The sequence below is a fragment of the Coccidioides immitis genome (assembly GCF_000149335.2).
Source record: "Coccidioides immitis RS genomic scaffold supercont3.1, whole genome shotgun sequence".
Lineage (NCBI taxonomy): Eukaryota > Fungi > Ascomycota > Eurotiomycetes > Onygenales > Onygenaceae > Coccidioides > Coccidioides immitis.
Window position 1 is genome coordinate 1,208,660 of NW_004504310.1, and position 12,933 is coordinate 1,221,592.

A 12,933-nucleotide genomic window follows, 5' to 3' on the forward strand; every position below is an offset into this window, starting at 1 on the left:
CGGATCATGTATCGGGCGGCCTGGAGCTAAGCTTTTTCTGCTGACCCGAGCCACGGCGGTGAATCCGGGCAATTTTAGCTCTGGAGAGCCTTACCAACCCGCATCCTTAGCAAGACAACACGCTATCATAGGAAGTCCGCAGCACAGTCCATCGGATAACATGGCAATAGGGAAATCACGCGAAGAGCTTGAAAATGAGATTAAAGGTCTGGAACGCCAGCTAGAAAAGGCCATGACCCTTTTGAATCGACAGAATGAAGGCTCACTGCAAGTTGCTGACGTCAATTCCAATGGTCCGTTTCATTTTGGAGCATTTTCCTAAGTATATCACAGCTAAACAAACTTACGGAGCAGATTTTATACCGTCCATGTCCTCCTCTCACTCTCTCTTCCTGCTCTCTGACTCTGCCCTTCCTCTTGGCTCCTTCGCCTACTCCAGTGGGTTAGAATCCTACATCCTTCACAACAAGCCCTTACCACCCAACACATCTCTGCTTGGCTCTTTTTACGATTTCCTCAGACTCTCGATATCCTCGATAGCAAGCACTACATTGCCTTATGTCCTCAAATCACATAGATATCCCGATCACCTCGAAACCCTTGACAATGATCTCGACGCCTCCACGCCATGTTGCGTGGCTCGCAGAGCGAGCGTCGCACAAGGTATGGCATTACTAGTCGTCTGGGAACGATCTTTCAAGGCCTCCTACGGAGCCGCCTCTTTCACAAATAACGCAGGCGGAGAGACCACCCGAGATCGACCCTCTGCTCATGCGCAATTGGCATCTGCTGCTCTGCATTCGTTTTCAGAATTGTTGAAACAACCTTCAGCCGATGGGGATGAAGATCTGCTGAATGGGCATCCGAACGGCCATCTCGGACCTCTTTGGGGCGTGGTTTGCGCCGCTATGGGAGTGAATCTACGCCAGATGGCATATGTATTTATGCTGAATCATGCAAAAGCCTTACTCAGCGCCGCGGTGAGAGCGTCTGTTATGGGCCCCTATCAGGCACAAGAGATATTAGCTAGTCGAGCGTTGCAGAATTTAATTGTACAAAGAATTCAAAGGGAATGGGATGTTGAGCCGGAAAATGCTGGGCAGGTAGTTCCGGTCATTGACTTATGGGTGGGCCGGCATGAGCTTCTCTACAGCAGGATATTCAACTCGTGAGGTGTAAAGGAACGTCCGCCCGAAGCTCAGGGCAAGATATAAAGCCGAATAATAGCATCCTTGATTGCGTCGAAGAATTATCAAAATTCGTAAACACGCCAGTTGTATGTATGTACATCGTGTAAGCTAAACCCTAGGCCAACCCGACCGTCCCAATCGACGGAATACCCTGAACAGACCGCAAAACTCCAACAACTGCCTAACGGAGCCTAAGGCAAAACCGCCGGACCCAGAAGATAAACGCCACCTCCGCCTCATGAACTGCAGGAAAACCGCTGTGAAAAAAACCCATGCTAAAGACGGCCAAAAAGCCCGCATTGTTTCCAGCGCCATCCGTTTCGAGATTGTTACCACGACAGGCCGAGTCTCCTCGTTCAACTCTCATGAAAGCGCCACGAAAGAAAGGGATAAACAGAACTAAAAGGTATTGTACAAAACGAGAATGTAAAGGCGAGCTTGGCGATAAACGCAGAAAAAAACCGGGAGAATCGTTAAAGGGTGATATGCATGTAGTCGTTGTTACCGAATGACTTATTGCAATTAGGACATTTTCTAGACCGAGAAGTGAGTCTTTCCTCGACACACTCTTTGCAGAACACATGACCACAAGTTTTGATTGCTGTATTTTTCCAAGTTCTGCGACACACGGTACAGAGTGCCAGAGTCTGAGAAATCGTTAACAGGTACCCGGTGAGCTTATCAAAGAGAAGAAACTTACTCTCAGCATTTCGTATTCCGAGGAAGAATTACCCAACCCCTTCGCCTTCCAAGACTCGAGGCTTTTCTTGGTGTCCGCGAGTATTGACTTAAGACCCTCAACCGTATTTTCAGCTTTTCGGCAAGTACTATTGGCGGACGCGAGGGAGGCATCTCTGTTGGCAAGAAGAGCTTTCAGTTCTGCGACTTGTAGCCTTAATCCCTGAATGGCAAGATTTGCTTCTGTGACCTGCTGCTGGGATGCTCGATGTTGCGCAAGGGCGCTATTCAAAGCTTCCTTTGTCTCTGAAAGCTGCTTTTCAACGTTTGAGACAAGATTCCGGGTCATACTTTCGGATTCTTTGAGTTGAGATATGATATCGGAACTTTTCATATTTTGAACTCGTAGTGTCCGAAGTTCCAAATCACGCGCTTCCTTACTCTTCATGGCAGCAAAATATTTTTGATCGGCTTTCGACTTCTCTGCTATTAGTCGCTGAATCTTATCTTCGAGATTGGCAAATTCAGTGATCTTCTGAGACGCGAGTTTAGACGTCCGCTTGAAGGCTGCTTGCATCGAGGAAAGCTCGGTATTCAGTAACTCGTATTGTTTATCCAGAGTCTCGTACTTCGCCCTCAATTCGTCCATGGATAGTTCAGTCGTCGCCGAACGGACATCTTTGACGCCATCTATTTGAAGATGTAGTCGCTCAACTTCCGACTCAAGCGATGTAATACGAGCTTCTCGGGCTTCCAGTAGTTCCTTCATCTGAATCAATGAAAATTTTTCTTGCTCTTGAGCGGCCTTCCGCATTTGCTGGTCAGCAAGCAGTTCATCCCGAGCGTTTCTGATACGAGCCAAATCCGACTCTACTTTAGAGAGATAGGCTTCCTTTTCACCGAGAGAAGCTTGAACCTCGTTTTCTATTTGTACTTGATATGCTGTCCTTTCTGTTTGAAGTTTCTTGGCTTCTTCGCGTAATTGTACATTCGTCGCTTCGAGGTGATTTACTCGCTTAATCACATCTTCGTGCTGAGACTTCAGCTGTTTAAAGAGATCGGTCTGGGAATAATCTTCATCGGATAATTTCGAAAGCTGACTATGTTAGACAATGTTCGGTAAAAAGGCTAGCAGAAACCGACTATCTTACCTTAACATGTAGATCCGTTAATTGAGTGGATAGTTTCGAGTTCTCAGCTTCCAATTTCTCAATTTGTTCTTTCTGAATTTCCGAAATTGCAATGGTTTTGTTGTAGGACATCTCTAATTCGGAAAGTTTTTCTGTCGAATCGGACGGACCATTAGGACCGGAACTTTCCTCGCGTCGGGCCGACATATTTTCTCCACTAGACTTTTGTGCTCCAAGAATATATTGCTTTTCCAATCGAGCAACTGTCAGACTCTTCGCCCTATCTATCCTTTTCTCTGCGACCATATATCGAAGTGACGCTGCTTCGAGGCGCTCTTCGAGCTGTTGCTTGTCGGCTAGCGCTTGATCGAGTTCCGCGATTGTTGCTTTTTCTTCTGCTAGTTTTTTATTGAGCTGAGACTGCAGCTCTGCCACGTCACGCGAAGCTTTCGGAGCACGCGCGGATAGTAACAACATAGTAGACTTAATTAAATCGGCGCGATCCTTTAAATGCTTTTGAAAATTCTCATTGCCGGTAAACAACAGAGCGCTTTGGGGTGGGGATGAATCTTTCAATCTGTATCAGCGAACAATAGCTTGTCTTGGACAGGGAATTTGGCTACCTTCAGAGGCTTCGCCTAGAGGCCCGAGTAAAACTTTAACTTCGTCAAGCAACTAAAATCGCAAAGAAAAAGAAAAAAAATCAGTTAAGTCCTAACCTCAAAACTAAACAGGACGAAAGAGTGGAGTGGAAAACAAGTACCTGTTGCAGCCAGGCGTCAATAACACGAATGTGTTCATCGTGATAAGCAGCGGATTTTGTCAATTCCTTGATGCGGGCTTCTAGTGTTGTTTTTTCGCGCTTGTACTCTTGCATCTGACGCAGGATTGCATCTTTCTGGAATCGCTATTCAGGAGTGCTAATTAGCCTCCGTTATCGGCGAATCGACTTGCCATCAAATGAAGGGAAACGTTTTATCATTTCGCAGATAGCATCCTGCAACATACCTCCAAATCGTCCTTCCATGGCATATCGGCGTCAGGGTGAATTTTGGCACCACCATTCACAGAGGTCGCTTGCCTCTTCGAGGGAGGGGTAGAATCGCTAGGATCATGGGAAGCAGGCCTTTTCCGGTCCTCCATCTTGCCGACAAGACCAGGCTTGGTTAAAGGGACCGTTGACGCCTCGATGACCGTCATCAGGGTAATGCCGGTTCATGTAATGAGAGGCGCGCCCTCAACACCAAGGAGACAACAAAAGAAGCCGCCAGAAAGCCTTCAGACCGACTGGCGAGACTGACGCGAAGGAAAGCGGCAGAGAGGAGGAGAAGGACAACACGGGCAGAGAGGAAAGAGTTGAGGTCGTGGTGAGAGTGAAGTTCAAAGGGAGGATTTTCCACCCGTTCCAGTCTTAGCGTAGCGCTTGGCATTTTCACGTGACTCACAGATTGACTCTGCGCCACGGGGCTTGGCGGCGGCCTGCGCTGGGTCGTGGCTTTTGCCCCCCCTCCAATCCATCCATCCAGCCCCAGACCGACGCCCACAACTCGACTTGCCGACGACCGTGGTGGACGATGAGCGCGACGACCGCAACGTGGACCACGCACATATCGCCGCATTAGCCGAGTGAGACTGCCAGACGCGGGCCAAACGCCGCCATGGCTTCCTTCTCGAGCTCTGTCATCAGTGAGCCCAGATTTTCCCCTCCCCCGCTCGACTGCGCTCTATGCATGCTAATCAATTATTGGTAGATAAATCCGGGAAAAAATTCGCTCCCAAGATACCAGCGCGTCGTGCGCCTGCTCCTTCCACTACCCCAGCCCCGCCAGCACGAGACACCACTCTGCAACCGTCGCAAGCATCGCAAATCTCTTTCCAAGCACAATCGTCCCCACCGGCAACGGCACCTCCGGCACCAGCATCTTCTTCGACTCCTGTTAAGTCTCCAGAACATGCAAGACAGTCAGCTCAACCCTCTTCACCTTCGCCCCGAACACGTCGAAGCCCCGCATCCCCCAAGGCCGTTCGCATCCCCCTACCTTCAAGAAGGTCCTCCGTTTCCAAGGCTCCTCAAACCCAGTCTAGTACCGTTAAATCACCTTCACAAAAGCCAACGTCACTGGGGACAGGAAATGCAGGATCTACGTTAATCAATACTCCGAGAGCTGATGCCCAAAGTGGCTCCCCAGCGCCAGGCCGTCCGAGCTTCGTGACCCTAGATATCACAGAGACCCCAGCGCTCTCTGATTCGCAAACAAGCGTCCGCCCAGCAAAGCGAATCAGAGTCTCGGAACCAGAAACGCGGATACTTCCTCCTTCGCGCAGAGAAGCGGAGAGTCAGGCCATAGCACCTACCGCATCTGCTGCATCTGTAACGCCATCTGTGGAGTCGACGACAACCCAAGATACTGAGGCTCCAGTCCCGGCCACTAAGAAAACCGCTACGTCAAAGAGGTCTAAGGCTAAGCGCAAAAGAGTAGCGGAAAATGATGGGGAGGAATGTGCGGAGGATTCAGTGCGTCCACGGAAACCCCGCGGCCGGAGGAAACGTGAGGAGACACCCGAAAACGCCGAGTCGATCGAGATAGTCTCAGCAGTGGTTAAGATGTCAGATCTGTGTAGAGACCTACGCACAGGGAGAAAGTCGAAACGAGAAATGGAGCTAAGAAGCATGGAAGCTGCAGAATTCGCAAGGAAACAAAGGGAGAGAGAAAGCAGGGAGCAGAGTACGACTCAAGACCAGAAAAAAGATACGACCGAAAGGCAGTCGGAATCAAGAGAACAACGGCTAAGTCGGGATGAAATAAAAGCCAGCGGCCCGCAAATGCGTATCGTGAATGGAGAGATCGTCTTGGATACATCTTCGTTGCAAATGGACCGACATGCTGATGCGGCTCGGAATGCGGAGGAGATGGAAGAAGTGGTAGAGAACCCTCTAACACGACGCATTAATCAAGCATCCTTTGGAAAGCGAACAAGATACGAGGCGTGGGATGAAGAATTAACCGATTTGTTCTACAAGGGCCTGAGGATGTTCGGAACGGACTTTATGATGATCAGCAAAATGTTCCCTGGCCGGACGCGGAGACATATAAAGTTGAAATTTTGCAATGAGGAGAGAAAGGATCCTGAACGGATCAAGGAGACGCTACTTGGTCCTCGCGAAGCTGTCGACCTCGACGCATACTCGGAGATGACTAATACAGTCTATGATGATCCCAAGGTCATCCATCAAGAGCTGGAGGAGGAGAAGAAGAGAATCGAACAGCAACATGCGAAGGAAAGAGAAGCGCGTGAGGAGCAGCTTCGTAATCCTGGCGATGGAAATGTACTGCCCAGTATAGAAAATGGGGCAGATACGAAGCGAGGTCGGAGTCAAAAGAAAAAACAGGCCAAGTCCGCCCAATTTGGTGGAGGCACTGAAGAGATTCTTGGTACAATTGATGACTTTTAAGTTCGAATCGATCACACGCCCTTTCCTAATAAATGTCTTGGTTTCACTATGTATATTATTATCCGCATGTCGAATGCTAGCTATATAGTGATAGAAACCAAACAAGCTTAGTTCCAAGCGATTAGAGTAACTTATTTCTAATTCCCCCCCCCCCCCCCCCCCCCCCGGCTTTGCATTTCGCGCCTAACGACGTCTTGTGCCTCCAAAGCCTGTGCTCTCTCTTGTCCAGTTAGACGGGCCGGCGCTGCTACTGCCAGAGCTGCTTGGGGTATATACGGTTCTCCGGCCTGACGAACGCCGATTTCCCAGCCCGTATCCTGCTAGCCCCCCAGCGAGGGCTCCAGACCAGAATCCCGGCTGCCATGTTTCCGTCTTCGTATACCTTCCATGGTAATCATAGGGTGGCGGAGGGCCAGGAGGCCCCCATCCGCCTCCACCACCACCGCCAAACCAACCACCCGCTCCCCTCACATTGCCAATAGTAGACCGATTACAATAACTCATCAACGCAATGAAGGTCCCCATGACGATAAAAATCGTACCCACACCTTTAACGAAATCCCACAGCTGCTCTGCCCAACTTCTGTCGTCCAACGCACCGCCCGTCATATAGGGGAATTTTCTCTCTCCCTCCTCCGTCAGCAGCATCCGATACTCTACCCCGCAACTTCCTTTCAATATCCACGGATCATTGGAGTCTCTATACCCTTCGCACACTACTTCTGTGCTACCCAGCTTAAACTCCGGGGGCAACTCGGCTGTACACGTCCACTGGATATCATTCTCGTCGTAGTCGTAGCCTTGGTTTGTGCAGCGCATAACGTCGGGTATATACAAGGAGCAGATGCGTTTGGAAGGGCCGACGCAAGTTAGCTGCGGGATAGCGGAGACGCGTCGATGGCTGGTTTTTCGGTTTGCATGGAGAGTGAGGGTCTGGATGTTTGAGAGGAGAACGGCATTGCGGGAAGGGGATTTGTTGGGATTGTAGGCTGTTGTCTGGTCGAGGAAGAAGGGGAGGAAGAGGAAAAATGCAGCGGGAATGGGCAGCATCGTGGAAGGCCGCTTCTTCCAGGGGAAAGCTGGTATGGGAAAGTAGGTGTCTCTCTTTAATCGTAGAGCTTCGCTCTTAAAAGAGTCTCCAATATTGAGCTCAGGGGGTGGGAATTAACTAGTTAGGATTGTGCAAGTTGAGAGAATCAGATTGCATTCAGGACAAGTGGCATCATGAGCAGCCGCGGGGCATTTCGTGGCATCGCGTTGAACAGAACAACTTCATCAACCGAAGCTGGCTTACAGGCAGAAACAATAACTGAGCGTCTCCCCTGCGCCAGCCAACAGGTCCAGACTTGGACGGATCTCGGCGCTCCGACTACAAGCAAACAGCGTGGCAGCTTCGACGCCAAAGAGATAAGATCAATCTGATAGCTGCGGGCTCGTAGGTGGCCAAAGGCATGCTCTCAGCCTTGCATTCTATACAGAGTACAAAAGCTGGATCTTCCCCCCGCAAACAGTCTGATGCCTACGACTCCACGCAGTTTTCGTCTCTTTTCTTCTTGTTTGAACCTTGCAATGAGGGAGGTTCCTACGGCGGAAGGCCCGACTTGAAAATTTCTCAGCCTTACTTGCAAAGTCTTTTTGGCGATGGAAACTGAAGCGCCCAGCGCCTCGGAACGCGTTGTCCTCCGGGTAGGGGAATCTCAGTACTTTACAACCGTTGGAACATTGGTAGAAAAAAGCCAATACTTCAAGTCCTACTTTTCCGGCGCGTGGCCGATCGAGAAGGAGGAGGATGGATCCATATTCATCGAAGGTGACCCGCATGCTTTTGATTATGTTATGCAATATCTTCGACGGGGAACATTCCCCCTTGCCTTCGACGTTCAGAGGGGGCACAATTATTCTATGTACTCCAGGGTACTGGAAGAAGCTAAATATTTTCAGTGCCCGCTGCTTGTTGCGTGGTTGGAGGACGCGTGCTACAACAAATGTGTTACCTGGCGAGTAGAAACTACTATCCAGGAGGCCACCGAACTAGCCTCGAGCGGGAACGGCAGTACGAGGGATCCGAAGTTCAGCCCGTACTCCAAGTGTGCAGAAAAGGTCTATGAGTGCCCTCGGGGAATACCAGGGCACCGGGGGGGGAAGGCGTGTGGCAGGAAATGTCGAAATGCCCAAGGAAATGACCCGCGAGAATTTGACACCGAAAGTGTCATCGAGAAATGGATAGTGGCTAGAACGGAGTATCTTCCCCATCTTGGATGGATGACGGACTCTGGGTACCTTTCCCATTCCAGCTTATCAACCTAATACTAATAACATACGTTTGAAGGAAAGATTTCCTAGCGCACCTGGCAACGCGCCCGACCCTTGAGTAGGTCCACCCGTGGTGGCTGATATGATGTGCTAGATGTGGCATACCCGGAAATCCGTCTCTCAAAATTTCTCGAGTCATCAACCCATGTTCAGGCTGCAGATGAAGGTCTAAAACCAATGCTACTTGTAACCCGGGTGCCCCGTACGGAGAAATCATGGTTTGATAACTATATATCTAATTGTGCTCACAAGCAATTCTAGTATGAACCCTGGCTTGTGTGAGCGAGCTTTTATTAGTCGGAGAATGAAAGCTTTGCTGTGCTATTTACTTCTCTTTTAACCTATCGTGTGATCAGTGGTTGTACATCCTGAATGTAGTTCAAGAGGTTGTTGCCCAACCTACTCTGTAAAGGGTGCAGAGGTTCGAGCGTATCCTTCATTTGTTCAGGAAATGGTATGTCATTGTGTTATCGGGTGCCTATACTGATTCAGAGCTACCATTGTCGGATTAAACACTGTGGATGCATATGTATTTATCTTTCATCCTTGCAACCAGCTGTCTCAGGCAGGGATTATTGATCAACTGATGCCCAAAATGCTTTCGGCACCCGTTTCTCCCGCTACCCCAAATGTTATTGACAGTTACTCCTTGATCACTTACTATTTCGTCGTGTGCGAACCCAAGACGTGGAGTTCTTGCGTCCTTGGGGACCATCAGCTCTTCAAGAACAGGTGATATAAAATAGATTGGCGCATCTTTCGATATAGTGAGTACAGCACCTTGCATTTAAGTTTCGTTTCGGACTTTGATATCAAAATTTGCTATGGGAATTACACAAGCATAGTGATAAAGCTATGGAGTACGGAGTACAACAATACAGTAATCTAGTTACATCATACCTCCCCAAATGCTTTCCCTTGAACGACGGTGTTTTTTTGGGATATTATTATTCTAGGATTTACATTTCTGAGCTAGCCTAGAGCTGTATAGCAATATATTCATTTATATATGGTGATTGATCTTGACATTAAAGCTTGGAATCCGGGGTGTTAAGCGTGCTGTACGGAGTATTTATGCAGAGTTTGGGGGTGAGCCGCGTTGGGGTTTCATGCTCCCTCTCCACGTCGCTCGCGGGTGCCGTTCTTCGCTAGATGGCCTGGACATGTGACTAAATATCAACGGTGACAAGCGTCAACGAGCGAGCATCGAGGCTCCGGGTGGTCCATCGATCGTGCAAAAGCTGTCATAGCTGAAATGGAAAAGCCATCTAGCTCATCGTCAGATCACAATGTCAAGTGCGTCCCGCAAAAACTGGATTTGCTAACATACTCTTCGCTCATGCTTAAATAGATGATACTTCCGCCCAACCTGCGCAATCTTCGTCTGTATCACAGGTCCAATTCTACAAAACGAAGCTAATGGCTGCTTAGACTCTCATTTACACAAGGACTGTTGGTTGGCCAACTCTCCGTCGTTCTCTTAATCGGCGCATTCATCAAGTTCTTCATCTTTGGTGAAGCTTCTCCCTCTTCCTCCCGGAGCCAGACTCGTCGAACTAGCCCCCACAAACGGTCGTATTCCATAAGTGGAGCAAGGGATCTTGGTTCTCGATCGCTGAAAGAGAAGCCGTCCTCCAACGTCTTACGGCCGGTACCGTCCTCATCTACCAATACTCGATCGATCCTCCGGAAGACGTATTACAGTGCCAATCCCACCAATTTCACCTCAAAACATGGCCGCCATAGGCCTCACCATTCTACACATCAACCGGAGTCGCTGGATTGGTTTAATGTCCTGATAGCGCAAACCATCGCTCAGTACCGTCAAACCGCTTATATCCTTAAAGATTCTCCGACCTCCTCTATACTCGAGTCGCTTGCTACAACGCTCAATAATCCGGAGAAAAAGCCGTCATTTATCGATGATATTACAGTAACAGATATATCCCTGGGAGAGGAATTCCCGATATTTAGCAATTGCCGGGTTATTGCAATCGATGACCCGAGTTCGGACGGTGGCCGCCTACAGGCACTTATGGATGTCGATCTGAGCGATGATAACCTTTCTTTGGCTATTGAAACGAACCTGGTTCTTAATTACCCAAAACCTTATTCGGCGATCTTGCCTGTTGCCCTGTCAGTTTCTGTCGTGAGGTTTTCAGGGACACTATGCATATCGTTTGTTCCGGGCACCACGCAAACTTCGACCCATTTAGCGACATCACCATCAAATATCGATCCTACCTTACAGACCAATGATTATTCCGGGGCAAATAGACGTGGCAACCGTCGTCAAGAGCGGACAGATACCGAGCAAGCGACGCAGGCTAACAACGCTGGCACGACGGGCATTCCCAAAACCAGCTTAGCATTTTCTTTTCTCCCGGATTATAGACTTGACCTTTCTGTCCGCTCCCTTATCGGTTCGCGGAGCCGCCTTCAAGACGTGCCCAAGGTTGCTCAGTTGGTGGAAGCTCGCGTGCAGGCATGGTTTGAAGAAAGGGTTGTTGAGCCACGGGTCCAGGTCGTTGCCTTACCGGGTATCTGGCCTAGAATGGGCCGCACCGGGGTTAGAGGACAGGAGGAGCAACAAGAAGTGGGCTCCAGTGGGAACGCGGGGGTATCCACTGCTAACGTTAGCATGCTGGGAGCCCGCGATGCTGGGGCTGAAGGGTCGCATGCCACGAGGGACGCTGATATGGAAGGTCTTAGATATCGCCGGAATGCTTCTCCGGGCGATGAGACTTCTGGTGTCAGATATTCACCCCAAAATCAGGATAGTCGAGAGCAAGCCTGTAGGGACGATCCTTTCAGAATACCAGGGTCCTTGCCCGATGTCGTTCCTGTGACCTGACACCCGGTTCGAAGGTTAGTGGCTTCAAATGTATCTGCGTGATACTTTTGAGAAATCCGGTCATATCTTTTTTTTGGTCCGCTTGCACGAACCCCGTCCCCCGCATATAGGTGAATCTATCGCCTCCCAAGGAATGTATGGAGAGTCAGGATATTTCGGATCTAGGTATTGAAAAGTAATTATGACAACTGTGCACACTCATTTTGACGAGAATATGATCTTAAAACTATGGGTGTTCACAGGGTTTTAATTATTCCACAGCTGATTGGTGAAGAAGTTTGTAATATTATGGGTATGAAATGTGTATAACAATGTTGGCTTAAATATCCATCATGTTGCTATGTGCGAGAGTAGCCGGCTATCTAAGCAGCAGCCACAGTCCGAGATTGCAAATACGCTTTGCGATGCTTGTTTGTGTCAACCTCTGGACTTCTATTCAAAGGGGTCCATTTGGGCTCGTCCTGGAATAACCGCATAGCTTTGATGTACTATTTTACCCCCGGATTAGTAAAACCCAATCTTTCTGGGCGTAACATGAATCCGCATTAGTTCAATACTCACATTGCTCTCCCCTGTCGTAAACCGATGATATATGCCCGCAGGCAATACCAAGAGATCATCCTTTTCCACCGCAATCCTCACCCATTCATCACCTTCACTCCGTACGTCAAAATAACCCTCTCCGTCAAGGATATATCTGATTTCTTCATCTTCATGTAGATGCTCGTGGAAAAACATTTTCACTTTCTCTTCGTAGACGTCGCCCATTTTCTCAGGGGAGATGGTGATCTCATCGCGATTCTTGTAGCCCCGATCACTAGCGAGGGAGTCGACGTCTGAGATATTGGGGCATCGACGGTATAGGACACCAAGGCTTGAAAGATAAGATTCTTCTACGGCACGGCCGGAGTCGTGGCGAGCGCGTTGGTCGCCCTGAAGCGAACGTCAACAAGCATGATCAAAGTAGGTTGCGTTATCGGCGGGGCCAAAAGAGAACGGAGGGGACGTTACCTCCTTGTTATCGTACCAGTACGCTTTCATGTTGGGTAATTGAATATCGTCTATCTATCCTAATACCTCCTAACCGCGTTCTAATACTGCTAGCATAGATAGATGCAATAGATGGATGCTCCTTCAAGCGATCGAACAGCGGCTTGTGAGCTTTCAGTTCCCCGCGCTGACGAAAGATAGGTGTAATCCGATTGGCCAATCTGTCAAAGCCTCGGTTTTCGGCTTTTTAAAAATCCGAGGCAAAAAGTTTATCCGGAAATACTTTAGCCCGATCACCAAGGGTTGAGGTCATTATCAGCTTCG

The 12,933-nt window shown here is 49.1% G+C and overlaps 7 protein-coding genes across 7 annotated transcripts; 4 read left to right on the top strand and 3 right to left on the bottom strand.

Annotated features, from left to right (window-relative positions):
- Positions 1-152: 152 nt before the first annotated feature.
- CIMG_02686 (urease accessory protein) lies at positions 153-1,249 on the top strand. Its single transcript, XM_001248914.2, has 3 exons — positions 153-293; positions 355-442; positions 578-1,249. Exons 1-3 carry the CDS (start codon positions 161-163, stop codon positions 1,170-1,172), a joined length of 816 nt encoding a protein of 271 aa, XP_001248915.2. The 5' UTR covers positions 153-160; the 3' UTR covers positions 1,173-1,249.
- On the bottom strand, positions 938-4,357 carry CIMG_02685 (E3 ubiquitin-protein ligase bre1). Its single transcript, XM_001248913.2, has 6 exons — positions 4,007-4,357; positions 3,762-3,905; positions 3,622-3,673; positions 3,020-3,567; positions 1,891-2,964; positions 938-1,837 (listed from the first exon to the last, which is right to left on the bottom strand). Exons 1-6 carry the CDS (start codon positions 4,196-4,198, stop codon positions 1,664-1,666), a joined length of 2,184 nt encoding a protein of 727 aa, XP_001248914.1. The 5' UTR covers positions 4,199-4,357; the 3' UTR covers positions 938-1,663.
- A 195-nt stretch (positions 4,358-4,552) lies between these two features.
- Positions 4,553-6,579, top strand: CIMG_02684 (transcription factor TFIIIB component). Its single transcript, XM_001248912.2, has 2 exons — positions 4,553-4,684; positions 4,750-6,579. The coding sequence occupies exons 1-2, from the start codon at positions 4,657-4,659 to the stop codon at positions 6,450-6,452; spliced, it is 1,731 nt and encodes a 576-aa protein (XP_001248913.1). The 5' UTR covers positions 4,553-4,656; the 3' UTR covers positions 6,453-6,579.
- CIMG_02683 (uncharacterized protein) lies at positions 6,471-7,768 on the bottom strand. The gene has a single exon (XM_001248911.2). The coding sequence runs from the start codon at positions 7,500-7,502 to the stop codon at positions 6,636-6,638; it is 867 nt and encodes a 288-aa protein (XP_001248912.2). The 5' UTR covers positions 7,503-7,768; the 3' UTR covers positions 6,471-6,635.
- Positions 7,769-8,003: 235 nt separating this feature from the next.
- On the top strand, positions 8,004-9,105 carry CIMG_02682 (uncharacterized protein). Its single transcript, XM_001248910.2, has one exon. It carries the CDS (start codon positions 8,094-8,096, stop codon positions 8,757-8,759), a length of 666 nt encoding a protein of 221 aa, XP_001248911.2. The 5' UTR covers positions 8,004-8,093; the 3' UTR covers positions 8,760-9,105.
- An 805-nt stretch (positions 9,106-9,910) lies between these two features.
- CIMG_02681 (mitochondrion biogenesis protein Mmm1) lies at positions 9,911-11,949 on the top strand. Its single transcript, XM_001248909.2, has 3 exons — positions 9,911-10,061; positions 10,117-10,147; positions 10,197-11,949. The coding sequence occupies exons 1-3, from the start codon at positions 10,055-10,057 to the stop codon at positions 11,617-11,619; spliced, it is 1,461 nt and encodes a 486-aa protein (XP_001248910.1). The 5' UTR covers positions 9,911-10,054; the 3' UTR covers positions 11,620-11,949.
- On the bottom strand, positions 11,686-12,767 carry CIMG_02680 (1,2-dihydroxy-3-keto-5-methylthiopentene dioxygenase). Its single transcript, XM_001248908.2, has 3 exons — positions 12,631-12,767; positions 12,181-12,552; positions 11,686-12,107 (listed from the first exon to the last, which is right to left on the bottom strand). Exons 1-3 carry the CDS (start codon positions 12,658-12,660, stop codon positions 11,982-11,984), a joined length of 528 nt encoding a protein of 175 aa, XP_001248909.1. The 5' UTR covers positions 12,661-12,767; the 3' UTR covers positions 11,686-11,981.
- Between the last annotated feature and the right edge of the window lie 166 nt (positions 12,768-12,933).